At 42.2% G+C, this 15,156-nt stretch overlaps 1 protein-coding gene across 2 annotated transcripts in view; it reads right to left on the bottom strand.

The window, feature by feature from the left end:
• The window catches only part of LOC308412681 (transcription factor Maf-like), a 45,474-nt gene extending 31,354 nt beyond the window's left edge, over positions 1 to 14,120 (bottom strand). The window contains exons 1-2 of one of the 2 annotated variants that reach the window (XM_080907203.1): positions 12,611 to 14,120; positions 5,755 to 5,825 (exon numbers count right to left, since the gene is read on the bottom strand). In XM_080907203.1, coding sequence (XP_080763329.1) covers positions 5,798 to 5,825; positions 12,611 to 13,587 — 1,005 coding nt within the window. In that variant the 5' untranslated portion in view covers positions 13,588 to 14,120 and the 3' untranslated portion in view covers positions 5,755 to 5,797. Of the gene's footprint in view, positions 1 to 5,754; positions 5,826 to 11,609; positions 12,292 to 12,610 lie in introns of those variants that run through there. The other variant, XM_080907202.1, reaches the window with a different exon arrangement.
• Between the last annotated feature and the right edge of the window lie 1,036 nt (positions 14,121 to 15,156).

Genomic DNA, 15,156 nt, shown 5'->3' with positions numbered 1-15,156 from the left:
GCGGGACAGAGTGTGTTTTGATAGTGACAAAAATAGAAATGGTCTAATAAAAGCACCACTTAACAATAAATAAATAAATATATTTAAAAAAAACCCTAAATCTTTGCTCCTCTTTTGCTTTAAAATGCCATAATAAAAGACATTTATCAAAGTGATACAAAGGGCAAAAGGGAAATTTGTGCAATCAGCATTGACAGCCCACACATCTTTATTGTTTTAAAGTGTTTCATTGTGGCCACCCATCAACACTAGGTGAACACACACACACACACACACACACACACACACACACACACACACACACACACACACACACACACACACACACACACACACACACACAGCCTAGAGTTGAATCTGTCACTCCAGTTTGCATGTGTGTCATCCTCACAGCGCTCAGCTGCAAGATGCTGACTGAAGGGTCTGCAGCGCTCTGTCCATGCATCTTATTGTTACATGAAGCTAGTTCCCAACCACTGACCTTTTTATTCACTGCACTATACATTGTTAAAATAATGTATGAGGTGTCTAAGCCACAGCCACTTCATGGTGTGTGCATGTGTGTATGTGTGTGTGTGTGTGTGTGCTCAGCTTAAACCGATTTTGGGGGGGAAAAAAACCTCCTAGTAAAACATTTAAGATAAACATATAATACATGCGAATAATTTTGCACGTTAAAGCTTTTCTGGCTCATGTGTTTGGTTGATGTCTCTTTGCTTTTTGTTTATAAATCAGGTGTAAAACACCTTTATGCCATGCCTGTGTTGTGTGTTTTTCCAAAAGTGAAGTTTTGCATCATAAATTGCAAAACTGGAAATGTAATGCTAAAAATAATTATAAAGAATAAAGGACGGCAAAAAAAAGAAGAAAAAATGGACAGGCATCAGGATAAAAGTAAAACATGACTAGATTCATCTTTAACCTTTTATTCTAACCTTCTCAGGAGCAAACCAGGTATAGCTAACAAAGGTTCAACTGACACTGAGGTGTATAGCTGTATGTCAAGAGAACAATCATGAAAACAAACAGTACAGATCAATCCATTAATAATGGGAATTGAGAGAGCAAGAGGGGATATAAAAAGATACAGTTTAAAACTCATCGGTACCAACTACTAAAGCTAGAAACCATTTTTGGGGGTCTTTTCTAAAAAAGAAAATTAAAAAAAATTACTACTTAATTATTCTGCTTTGTTGTCTCTGAATACACATAAATACAGTTTAATCCAGATCATTGTGCTCCAGATGGAGCTTTCCCACCATATTGCAAAAAAAATCAGTAACACTGAAAGAGAAAATAAGAAATGCAAATAATAAATAGAGATGAATGAAGCCAATCTTCCTTACTGATTGACTGACCAACTATCTGCTTCCAATATGTCAAACATTTGACTTTGCCGGAGCTGTGCTTATAACAGGACAAGCTGATTTTACAGTTTGGGCAACAACAGAGGCGCCTATTGAGAAACCGAGTGTGTGCGCTTGCTTGACTTTGCACCATTTGTGTGTATGGTATATTTTTGCAGGTTTGCATATTGCGTCTATGAATGCCTGTGTGTAAACAGGTAAAGGGGGGGAAGGGAGGGACAGCACTGACTCCAGCACCTCTGCACCTTCCCTCCCACCTCCTTATTTATTTGTCTGTATTAGTTAGCTCCTTCTCAGCACTTAAAATTAATGTCATCCAGCAGAAAATAGAGACTGAAAGCTAAAATTCAGCACTTTCGCAGCAGCCTGGTTATTTATCAAGCTAACAAGGAGAAGATGCATCCCGTTTCAGCCGGGCCCAGGAAATATGTGCCATTAAAGCCCAGAGCTAATGTTTGAGAGCCAGGGAATAACAGTGAAGGTGTCAGGGAGAGGGGATGGACGGCATCGCCAGCAATATGGATGCAGAAAGACCAGCAGACACATTTATATAAGCGACAATGGATACACTCAAGTGGAAGCATGAGAAGCAGGAGGAGACGCACACACAAGTGTACCAGCGGCGTATCCACAAGACATATTCTGCATGTTCTCGATGTGTGTATATGAAGTGCTGATTTGCTGATGGCTATAAAAATGATCCTTTAGGGGATACAGAAGACACAGTTTGGAGCTTTGAATAAATCATGTGTTGCCAAAATGAGCTTAGCACTAATTTTCTCATTAAAAGAAGAGTGTTGAACACGTCCTGAGGATTGTTAGTATTGTGCTGTGTTAACATAGCATCAGGAGCTAACGCCTAAGCGTTGGAATTCAATTAGACACTGCGTGCAGTGCTAAGCAGCTAACACTGGGTAGTCACCGCAGGGAAGAAAGGGAGAGGACGGTGATGCGAGGGGAGTGTGGAAGGTGTGTGTGTAAGGAAAAGGAGGCTGCGGGCAAGAGGAAGGCCCTGGGCTGCTGGCTGCGGTGATTCAGGGGAATACATTATATCACACTAACCTCCGGCTCATCGCAAGTTCCACTCTCAATCATGCTGTGAACACACAGTAACAACCAGAGGACAACAGTGGCTCTGAGGCTCAAACACAAACACACACATGCGTGCAGCAGTAACAGCTTTACAACTAATTATGTTTGAATAAAACAACACAAATCAGGCTTAAACAGCTGAAACAAAGGAGAAAAAATTCATATATTAATGTTAGTTGAAAAGAAAAGTGGCTTGATGTTCAGAGGTTTGGCTCGGGGGTGAAACTTTATCCTGATCAAGTAGCATCTAATCTGTGGCTTAGAAATAAAAACACGCTTTAGAAAAAACAATCCGAATCTAAAACACGGCTATTCTGTGTTCGTCTTGTGTGTCTTTACAACTGCACAGAGTGAAATTTCTCGTCTTTTTGTTATTTCTAACACCGACCCAGTTCCACTTGGTCCCTTCTCTTTTCAGACCAGGCCTAATAATGAGCATACATCCTGTTCATATCCTCACTGTCATTTGGATTTTCTGGATGGAGCGATGACGTCTGTGTCACTACCGAAACTCTAACACTGTAATGAGTCTCACTATAGGCAGCTAGTAGTTATATATATCCAAGGCAGTGAAGGATAGTGAAGTGTGTCAAACTGTGGATGGAAAAAAAAAAAATCCCGTTTGCTGCTGATGACAAATGAGTGCAACACAACTTCAGTGTTTCATAAATGACACTTCAGTGTTGGGGCATACAGTGAACTGCACTGTTAATCACCTGAACTTTAAATTAAGTTGTGCTTAATCTAAATTTAAAATTCAATACAGATTTCCTCCAGAATGTTTTCTGAGAAGCTGAAAAAGGTGATTTGATTTCAGGTTTTACTATATGTGCTGCAAAATATTGAATAGTTATCAGGAGATACAACATATCACTTTTTGTGCCCATGTACCGATTTAATTTTTCTCATAAACAGCCAACCTTATTTTATAACCTTACTGGTAATATCCACCATCTTTTGCAAAAGCTTTTCGGGTTTTTACGTATGCACCCCATATGTCCATTTAAAGATGTGCTCACTACCTCACCGTAAACTCGCACCTTAAAGCTTCCGCGTGCACACGTGTCCTTCCTCCTCTGCCATGTCTACAAAAACCTGACCTGCCTGCTGTCAGCCACAGAGGCACCTTGCCCCTATGCGGCCCCTCCCCCCCGAGTGGCTGACTCACCCCGTCACCATGAGGAGAAGGCGAGCCGGAGTGAGCGGGAAGAGGAGAGGAGGAGGGATGACGGGGAGAGGGGATAACAGGGGGAAGAAGGAGGAAAAGTGAGGGTTGAAGTGGTGGGAGGGAAGAAACGGCAGAGGCGTGGTGTGTGGGTGGGGGCTCTGAAGCTTACTCTAATGTGCCCTCTCCACTCCCTCTGCCTGTGACCTCAGAGCTCCCGACAGCCAGAAAGTGCTGAAGCACGCAGGTGTCCTCGCGCTGCAGCCACACACACATGCGCAAACGCAAACACGTGCTCCGCTCACACCAACAGATGCACGAGTCCTGCCTTAGCAGGCTGCATTCTGTCAGCTTTTAACTCTTTCCCCGCCTGCATCCACGCTACGGCCATGCTTTCACATTTAAAAATGTTCACATCGGCCGTTATCAGTTAAGAGCAAAATAACAGGCGGTGATGGAGAGTGTGTCAAAAGCAAAGCTGGCGTGCGCTTCACAATGCTGAGCACATGAAGAAAGTAGAGTGTGCTGCCTGCTGCATGGTAAAATTAGCTGATGCTGATGCGGTAGTTTCCTCTGTCCAGCCTCCTGATTGTACAGGGTAAAACCTGAGGTGTCCAGAGAGTGTCCCGTCCTGTGCATGTGTGTGTGTGTGTGTGTGTGTGTGTGTGTGTGTGTGTGTGTGTGTGTGTGTGTGTGTGTGTGTGTGTGTGTGTGTGTGTGTGTGTGTGTGAGAGAGAGAGAGAGTGGGAGGGGGGGTTAGCATTAGAGAGTTGTATTACAGTGGTGATGAGTCGCCTGGCTGCGAGGCTGATACCTCAGCAGCACCCAGCATTGACCAGGCCTTTAAATAAAGCCTTCGATCCTCCAGCAGCAGAGAAGGTCACCGCCTTCCTCTGGTTTCCCTGCCTGTCTGTCTACATCCACGACCAGGAGCCCTCCCGCCATGCGTTCCTCCCTTACCTCGCCTCCTAACCTCCTTCTGTCCTCTCGTCCCGGCGTGTGTGTCTGCATTCAAAAGCAGGCGCCACACTTTCCACAGTTTCTTACCTTCAGTCTTAAGTTTTTCTCAGTTCCTTTCATCCATCCTTCCTTTTTTTTTTTTTGCTTTTATAGCCTCTGTTTTCCTACTACAAGTGTCACAGTATAAAATCTAGTCTTCGCTATCCCTCACTCACTCCATCAATCCCACATCCCTCCATCTGTGTATCTGCCAGAAATAAAACAAAACAAAACAAAAATACTGTATAGTGTCTGTCTCTGCAGAGTGAGCAGAGGGGGACACAGGAAGTCAGGGGGTCAAGACAGAGGTGAAAGGTTTTGGTCTCATCCCATGAGTTCGGTGCATGTCACCCCTCCGTCATTCAAGCAGCACTGTCAGAGCCCCAACACAGTGATGCCAAACATTGCATGCAATGGATGCTGTGAGAGAGTGATGAGTTTGGTTGTGAAGTGAGAAATAATGATAATCAGCAGGTGTCTGCTTTCCTTGTTAAAGCAAATCATTTTACCTAATATCTGATGCAAAGATGAACCTTTTAGATGAACTGAAATATTGATTATCAAAATACTGATCAGATCTAAAGATTTGAAGTTTCAATAGTTTTTATCAGGAGATCCTGTCTGTATTTAAAGTGCTTCAATTAAGAGCACAAAGCAGGTAACAGAAATATTATAGTAGCTTTCAACTTTTCTACTTCTCTACAATAATGTAATAAAACATAAAGAGCTTTCAGGAGTTAAAACAATGCATAAGCAGCTCTCTAGTATGGTTATTGTTTATAATTAATGTTTTACTTGATGCATTTCTTTTCATTTTAAATCTATTTTGTTTTGTGCTGAAACCTGTGAGTAAAGGAGATTAATCCTGAGACCTTTTTGTATAACTCTAGAATTTGGACAATAACTAATTATTGCTGCGGATATTTAATGGCTACTGAAAGCTGTATCATTAAAATCTTAGTAAGAACATGGTCTGTATTTAGTTTATATCTGCAGGAGGATTTAGTCTCCAGTGCCACCAATCATTAAAATTTAAATTTAAATTTTATTTTCACCTTGCATCAAAAACAGCAAAAAATGTTTTAAAGATGTTGTTTTTGTTGAAAGTGTCAAAGATGAGCATCAAGTTACCTCAGACTCCAGGGTGGCGGGGCCGAGAGGGCACAGCTCTCTATCACAGATGGAGGAATTTTCTTGACGTCCTGCAAAAAACAAAACAGGACGAAACATTAACACACTTTTTTGATGAAACAGAAGTGCACACTGATGTAAACACAACATATTTCCGACATTAAGTAATGGCTATCTGGTTCCCAAAACTGGCAATGACTGTAAAAGTCAGGGGTAATTTCAGTCGGCTTAGAAAACCGGTAATGCTGTGACTGAATAATGAATATGAGGTGCTCGTACAGTTCCCCAAAACCAACCTGTTATGTTACTAAAATAATATCAAGTGATTCTGAGCTAATTTTTATTCATATTAGTTTTTTTATTTGTATTTAATGTGTTAAATGCAGGGATATTTTGATCAGTTAAACATCAGGAGTAGATTTGAATAAAAGGTTTAAATTCAAGCAGTTTTTATCCAGCTCGTTTACTAAACCATGGATACAGACCGATGCATTCAAATATGCTGACAATGAGACGTAACTTAATTATTTTAATAACATATACAAAAAAAAACTGTATGCACAGAACAGTTTAATACAAAAAGGAAATCACTGCAGTTCACATTGTTATAATATTTTTCAAACTATTTTGTAATCTCCTATAATTTAATTTCTACTCCATTCTTCATAAAACTATCCAAATTTAGGCTTCTTTTTTTGCAAATAATTTCATTAGAATATAATTAGATGTATCATAAACGATAAAATCCTACATTAGGTCATGCTTACATTCATCAGTGTTTATAGGTGTCCCACAGCAGGGTATTTGCATATTTTTGCAAACATATGCATGCATGATCTGCACACCTGTGGACATTATATGAAGACACGGCAGCGATGAGGGTGAATAAAGGAAACCTGAGTAATGAATCACACTAAAAAAAAAACTAAAAAAAAACTTTTTGCTTCTGAGAGTGAGAAATGAGGCAAAAGAAGGATGTTTAATGCCCCTCAATCCAACTTTAAGCAACAATGAAAGCCATTCATTTCCCTGTAATCCGATTCACACTGGCACCAAATGAACTCTGACGCGTTCGGGTATGAAGCAGCTCCCAGTTATAGACCTGCAGCACAGAGAAGACCTTAAAAAGCACCAAAGTATGGAGAGACTCCCAGATGTACAGCAGTTTAAATAAACTGCTGTACATCTGGGTGAATCTGCAAAGAACTGCATGCACCTGTTCATGAAAGTAAACACAGAGCTGGTTAGGCACAGGGTCAGAAACACGTAGACACATAGCGTCGACATGCACGTCCACTTTCCAACTCAAACAGACACGCACTGACACACACATGCAAACAGGGCTTTGTACAAGGGAGGTCCATGTGCAGAAGGCAACACACATAGCGGCAACGTGTGGGGTCAAGGCCTTTCCCAGGTACAAATGAAAGGGAAAGCAGAGAGTTTGGAAGAGCTGGAAACACTGTCGGTCACCTTGCTTGGCAAAGAGATCAATGTCTGCTGGACTGACAGGGAGAGAGAGACAGACAGAGAAGTGGCTGCAGCAGAAGGGTAAATCACCTCTTGCTTCATTGAGATGCAGGTAAAACACACAGGGGTCGGGCTCGGCTCCAGCTCCACCCTGCATAAAACAAACTCATGCATAGCCAGACCTAAACATGCACACCCACCCACACAGTCGCATAATGCACTCACTTGTCAAACACCCCCCCTCCCCGAAACCACGTTCGCCGCGGTCCAAAACACACCACTTCACTGACTCTGTGCCCTGAAACTCAACTCACTGTTGAAAACATCAACACAGCCTCAGTTATGTTTATCTGCAAGTCAGAATATTGTGATCCCCTATAATTAAATCATAATTAGCTTTCATCTATTGCCCTTTAGTTATGCATTCTGAGGACAGCTTCCTCCATAAGCAAATGCAAATCTACTCCAGTGTCTATAAGCACATTCTTTTGCATCTCTGCATTTAAAGCTGTCTCAATTTAACGCGCAACACTGTAGATTTGGATCCACACAATCACATTTCAGTCACTCTGCCCATGATTGTATTTGGCCTGTGGAAAAAAATACAAGCATGCAAAGCCAATCAGAAACATTCACAGGAAACACCACCAACGTTTTACAGCCGTTGCTTTTTTACCACATGCATAGCTGTGACAGGACGGACAAGTTAAATTATTAAGCTTTTTAAATAAATGACATAACTCAGGACACTGCGAGAGGGTGAGAGAGGAAGAGAAGCTCGGGCACTGCGGGTCTAGATGATGGACGGACCACAGAGGAGCATAAAGGCAGCCGATTTAAATCACTTTAAATGTAAATGTTTATCGTGTGGAGTGATGCAGATGCGGAATGAGTAGGAGAGATTGAAATTGTTTCCTCTTGTGAATGCGAAAATGTTTTTAACCCTTTTCAGGGGTTTGCCACGCTTGGGAAGGAAGCGTTCGCAGGGGAATGACAGAGAATGAACGTGCACACGTAAAAACTGCCGTGTTGCTGTGCTGAATGAATGAGACATGCAGAGACATGCAATCCTAACATTATTTTAGTAAAAGAGCAGCTTTTTTGTTTGTTTTAAGTCAGTGGTTGGTGATAGCTCTGAATGAAATGATAACATATATTTTTACATTATGAAAAACAAACACAGGTACAACTGTAAAGATCTACTGCAAGGGCTTGAACTTTAACTGTGTTGTTCTTAAATTAATTGCAATTTTATTTTACTACAAAAAAAGATTAAATGCATAGCTTCTTATTTTTAGCATTACACAATGAAGACTACAAATATCTGAATTTCATGACACAACGACTCATTCTTACAGATTTACCACCCTCCCTTAAAGCATACATACACGCTTCCGCAACAAGGTCACATAAAAGACAATGCAGGCAGGTTATTGAGCACTCACACGAACAGACACTAACCACTGTGCATATCCTTTTGTCCTATTAATTCTGAGACATTAAAGCAAAGTACATGATGATGATTTAAATGTCAATACTGATAAATTTCAGAGTGATTTCCCATAGTTGACCTGAAAGAGAGTCCAATATTGTGACAGCAGACAACTAACTACATTATCTTTAATAACCTAATCATTGGACAGACTGCAAATGATCACAGTGAAGAAGTCAATATGCTGGGCCAGAGAACAGAATTACAGTTCATACTGATAAGATTAATAACGTGGAGTGTCTATATGGTGCGTGTACACACTTTTTCATGCTGTGCAAATAACAGAGGAAGCAAAACACAGCGAAAGAAGCAGTGATTACGGCTGCTGAGAAGTGAGAAGGAAGCCCTGAATTGTTGTTTCCTGTGCATTCTGTCCTCCTCCAAAACAGGAAGTGAATCAGTACTACTAAATCCCGCAGCCCCTCGGTGTGTCTAGAGGTCAAAACACACCCACAAACAACCGGCATCCCACACAATTTCCACAGCCCTACAACGATCAGCAATTTTCCGTTTTATCCTTCTTACGCATTGATGCCGGAGCACAAACCCTAGAAGCCTGCGAATCGTGACACAAAAGCGGCCCTCGATCTGCTACTTAACAAATTCACAAAACTGTTGTTGTACAAACAGGTAGAGCCGTCCTGAGCAAAGTCCAGAGGAAACCTCGCTAATCCTATCAGGCTCACATAAGAAAGGGGTGACATGAAAGAAGTATAGTATCTCCAGTTCTAGGTTATAACACAAATGTAATTAAATAGCACACTATATTGACCTAATCAGATAGGAGGGCCATAAATTAGTGGACACATGCTCACTAAAAGGCCGTCTCCTCTCAGCTAGGATGCATCTCTGATCGTTTATCATCTGAAAGGAGCAGGAAGGCAGCCAGCATATCTCTCTCTCTCTCTCTCTCCTCCCTCTCCTCTGTATTGCTCTCTCTCTCTCTCTCTCTCTCTCTCCTCCTTGGGCCCCATCCCTGTCTCTCACTCTCTTTTAATCACAGAGAAAATCCTTCCTTCAGGCATGAGTGGATCATGCTTTGCCATCTTGTCCCTCACTCCAGGCTTTCATGGAATCCATATGAGCCAGGTGACAGTGTCACTGTTGTACAAGTGAGACTTAGAACCAAATACACAGTCCACAGTCTTTGTTTTCAGCCCGACACTGAAAAATTCACCACTGTGGTGCATTTTAAGGTTTCCACGAGATGGACACTTTTCCTAGTCTGCACACACTCTGTCAAAAGGTCCCTCAGAGGGACAACCCAGTAGCACTTCTCTACATACACCCATGCGCAAACACACACACACATGCACACACACACAACCACAAAGATTTCCAGCAGCATGCATTGTAGTGACCTTGTATGGGAGCCTGAACCAGACCCCATGCAGCTTTTATAGCAGCCATACTCCTCTTAGGGATGCACCGACTTCATCGGGAAGGAAAGGCGTCCCAGGCCACATTTGCCGGCAGGTTGGAGGGCTACAAGACCTGTCACTCGCTAGCAAATCAAATTACCCCCCGGGTGTCTCCTGTGCCTTTAATTCAATCTTTTCAGCATTTTTATGTCATAAGTCGAAGGATTTTTTTTTCAGAGAAATGAAAGTGAGGCATTTCAAAAAAAAATTGTTTGGTTAAAAATATGAGGCGTGATTTGATTTCCAAAAAGAAAAGAAAAAATATGCAAAACTGCGGAATTATTGTGGACTGGCAAATGACACGTAAGAGAAAAAAATTGCGACATGTTTGTGTTCAATCGCACATTTGCCTGCACACACGACTAAATGCATCACGTTTGCCACGCAGCGCTTTATCTGCGGTCGATCTGAATTAAAACCCTTCCACAGGCAATGTTCAACAAGTGCACATGTACCGAGTGAAAAGTGCAAGTTTACTCTAAAATCAATCATTAACTGAGCGTTTGCAGGTGACCTGCAGCACAGATATCAGGCCACAGGGCGAAAAACGAAAAATTATATAAGAAAAACTGAGCGCTATTTTTTCATTTTCACACACGCTTAAAAAGAACAAGAAGATTTTGTCTTTAAATACGCAACAGGTGAAGGCCGTCATTTTTTTCTAAAAGAAAAAAAGAAAAAAAGAAAAAAAAAAGCAAAAGCCATTAAAAGAAACCCCTTAAAATTATTTGCCAAGATAATTTAAAAATAATAAAAATTAAAAAAGATAAAACCGCATTTAGAGGAAAACACATGGATAAACTGAACCAGATCACAAAGTTGGAATATACGCAGTCTACTTGATGTTTGGGAGCTGCGATAATTACACGGCTTCCAAGCAAACAACACGTTTATGAAAGAGATGCTTTTGTTATTGCAATCCCGCAGAGGAAATTCGGATTCGTTACAAGCCTCAGTGTGTGGCGTCGCATCAAAGACACAGAGACAAACAAGCAGTAAAACTGAACAGAACAAAAACGAACATCATCAGGAAGGTGCATTTGTTTCCATTCATGGAGGTTTATTGACGAATGGTAACATTAGATTCAGCTTTTTAAAGTGAACAGGGCGTGTGCCTTTTACCTGTCCTGTTCAGTTTCTAACAGAACAGATAATCAGGGCGTCACAAAAAGACGAATGGCTGCTTGATGCTTTTCCTTAAATATTCTGCAACACCGGGGGAACCTTAAACTTCAATTTCCAAACAGTTCACAGTGTGTTTATCAGAAAATAAAGAGGAAAAAAGACCCATAGGGCTCCGAGTGAACTTAATCAGCCTCCTTAAATGAAAGGAAAACACATGAACAGTGAACTTCTACAAGACAAAGATCATTTGTTGCATAAAGTAGCCCGTCCTCCACATATTTTCAGGAAATCTGCTTTGTTTTTATCTTCAGCTCCACTTGTTGATCGCAATAATTTTAGTGCTAGTGTTGGAAATGTTATAATTATTGCTTATAATAAATATGCAGATGCTGCTCATCTTGATGCCATATTGCCAAACAGAAAAAATCAATACTGAGCACATTGTTGCTTTACATGAAGTCCCCTTTCACTCCCCCCCCCCACACACAAGGCTCCAAAAGAAGCCAATAAAATGTTGAAAGGGTCGAAAACGCGGTGAACTTTCATTAAAGAAAAGAGGCGCATAAATAGCCCTGTTCACTTGTTTTACATATTAAAAAAAATCAAAATGATAGTGAAACTGAGCAATGCAGTCACGGTATAATACAATTATACACAAGTTCACAAAAAGGTAGAATAAAAAAACAAAAAAACAAAAACAGAAAAAGAAGAAAAAACAAACAAACAATCCGTACATGACCAGCATGCATGGCTTCATTTAACTCACACAAGTCTCTCCAAACTTTGGCGCAGTTTGGATATTTTTCACCAGACAGGATGAATGACATGAAATGAAGTAAAGCATATTAAAACAGAGTGACTTTAAACAACCAAACAAAATCAAAATCACATCAAATAAAGCTGTTGAGTCTGAAAAGTTCTTTGTTTTAATTCACAAAACAAATATGGGTTTAAAGGGAACAGGATGGATGAGGCGCAGGAGGAAGGCTATGCGATGGGTCGCAGCAGGATGGTAAGTTTATGCAGTGTCTATAAAGGCAAACATCACAAAGTGGAGAAAAATCCTTTTAAAAAAATGTATGGGTACTGTATTTTTAACCAGAGTCCTTTCCTAATTTGTATTCTTTAGAAAGTAAAAAACAAACAAAACAAAACAAATCTGGGTTTCTGAAACAATATACTTTTAAAATGACACAAATTGGGAAAAACTGGTTTAGTCTTTAACTAAAAGCAGCTTCAACACAATCACACAAAACCTATTTTAGCTGCGCGCAAACTCTTTTTCTTTTCTTTTTTTTTTTTTTTTGGTGAAGTTCGCTTATTAAAACTTTTCAGCGCCGGGACTCACATGAAAAACTCCGGGGAAGAAGGGTTGTTGTCGCTGCTGGATCCTCCGTTTTCTCTGAAGCCGGTGCTGATCAGCTTCTCGTATTTCTCCTTGTAGGCGTCCCTCTCCCTGGCCAGCCGGGAGATCTCCTGCTTGAGGTGGTCCACCTGCTGCATGAGTTGCGTCTTCTCTCCCTCCAGAACGTGCCGCTGCTGGACCCGCTTGTACCGACAGGACTGGGCATAGCCTCTGTTCTTTAGCGTCCTCCTCTTCTGTTTCAGACGGATCACCTCTTCCTTGCTGACCCCCCGCAGCTGCCGGTTCAGTTCCCGCACCGACATGGTCACCAGCTGCTCGTCCGTGAACCGGTCTTCCAAGCGCAGGTGTTGGTGGTTTCCCCCCGGGCCGCCGCTGGACTGAGACCCGGAGGAGGGGTGGTGTGCCCCTGTGTGGTGGTGGTGGTGATGATGGTGGTGGTGGTGGGGAGCCCCGTTCTGAGCTGCGGCTGCAGCGATAACCGCGGACACCACTGCGGCCGCTGATCCCATCTCCTCCCCGGCCATTGCGCCCCCCGCGCCGGCTGCGCCGCCGAACTGCTGCCCTCTGGCATAGCCATCGAAGGTCTGGAGCTGATGACTGCTGCTGATCAGCGCCTCTACGGCGTCCTCCGGGCTAAAACCCAGAGCTTCGGGGTTCAACTGCTGTTGGTACCCGGTCATCCAGTAGAAATCCTCCAAGTGCGCCTTCTGTTCGCTCCCTGATCCCGGACTGGGCGCCGAGAAGCTTGGAGAAGGGGGAACCGAGCTGCAAGGCGTGCTCATCGGGGTGGAAGATAGGGATCCCCCGGCGACCAGGCGGCTGCACTGGTTGATGCTGCGATCGGGCTCCACCGGCTCCTTTTTCACTTCAAACTTCATCAGATCGAAGTCATTAACATATTCCATGGCCAGGGGACTGGTGGGCAGGTCGGAGTTGCTCATTGCCAGCTCTGATGCCATCCTCTTGCTGTTGACAGTCCTCCAAAGGGGGTGAGGAGCACCTGTCAAAGTGGGCTGCTGAGACACGCACTGAGCCAGCTTGATTTCTTTATTTATTTTCTTCAAAACCGGAGGAAAAAGTGAATTTTCTCGCACTAATTGCGCAGCGCAGGTTCAGGTTTTGTGAGTCGATAAGTTTTTTTTTTTTCTCTCTCTCTTCAGTCTGTGTTGCACAGACGCATTGGAGCAGCGCTGTTTCCTCCCTCTCTCCCAGCGTGCGGGTATCTGAGCGCCGCTCTCTCCGTTTCTACCGTTTAACACTTCATGGCTCCTTTTAGGATTAGTGCGCCAATTTGAGGAGGTTCACGTTCGTGTCCCGGGCAAATAGTTGCCTTGTGGAGACGGGGGAAAAAACTCCACCCAAGGATTGATAGATTTTTTTTTCTAAGGGATCAGTCAGCCGACGAGTTAAAAAGCATTGCTTAGTTTTATAGGCGCCCTGACGTCAGGACTGAAATATGAAATTGACTGAGACTCAGCCAATGAGCAGCGCGATCCCGGGACGTAATTAGCATAATAGTAAAGAAACGAAGTTTTCGGACCGTCCAAGTCCATACACAAATTTACACACGAAACCTGATATTCATTTAAATGTTTTTTTCTAGCATGCGTATGAAAATAAAGCAAGCAAAAGAAAACAAATTACGCTTAAGAGTTTAACGATAAATTAAACTGGTCTGTAGCGCATTTTTGACATTTAAGTTATTTTTTCATTTTTTCACTTAACCAACTTAAATATTTCAAGTCGAATTATGTCAGATTTATTACAGCCTCTCTTCTTAAACACTAATTAGACAAACCTTCTTGACCCTGGCCGCATGTAAAACCTTGTATAGACTTTTGAATTAGTTATTTATCCCATTTATTTCACAGGTTTCTTGTTAATAAGCGAATAAATCTCCAACTCTTCTTACACACTACCTACCGTTTTAACTCTCAGCTCAAACACAAAGTAATTGTATGAAAAAAAAAACATTTGCAAAATGAGCGTCACGTTAATTGTTCACACTCTTTTCTTAGTCTAATCGCAGAAATAGATGACACGAATCGGGAGGTTGAGTAAGAAGGCGAAACAGTTTGAAAAGAGCACGGCACGGGTCTGGCTCGTCTACACTGTTTGGAAACCCAATGTCGCCACCATTCGGTGCAAAAAGATACTGCAGGCGACTCTTATCAGGCGGTGTAAACCCATTTTCTTATACATGTCAAGCGATAAAGCATTTACACTAAATGCAAGTCAATATCAAATCCTTTTCTTGTGAAACAGTCTGCAATGACAACATCTTCATCTGTGTCCTCCCATGTAATGATCACAGCATTAGCGGGCCTTTCTCTATCTCTTTGTACGCCTCTTTCTCTCCTGAAGCGCAGTCCTCAGGAGTGGTGGCACATAAGAACAAACAATGAGCAGGGCTATACACACAGGACCGGAGAGTAAATAAGAGCACTCTCCCTGGAACATGTCACACGGGGAAACTTCAGAAAACTACAAAGCCGCCAGCAGATAATCCAACTCCCCGGTGTCCCAAC

The sequence above is a fragment of the Rhamphochromis sp. 'chilingali' genome (genome assembly GCF_963969265.1).
Source record: "Rhamphochromis sp. 'chilingali' genome assembly, chromosome: 2".
NCBI classification, from domain to species: Eukaryota; Metazoa; Chordata; class Actinopteri; order Cichliformes; family Cichlidae; genus Rhamphochromis; species Rhamphochromis sp. 'chilingali'.
Note: the sequence above shows the minus strand (reverse complement) of the source record. Positions and strands in the feature narration are given on the sequence as shown.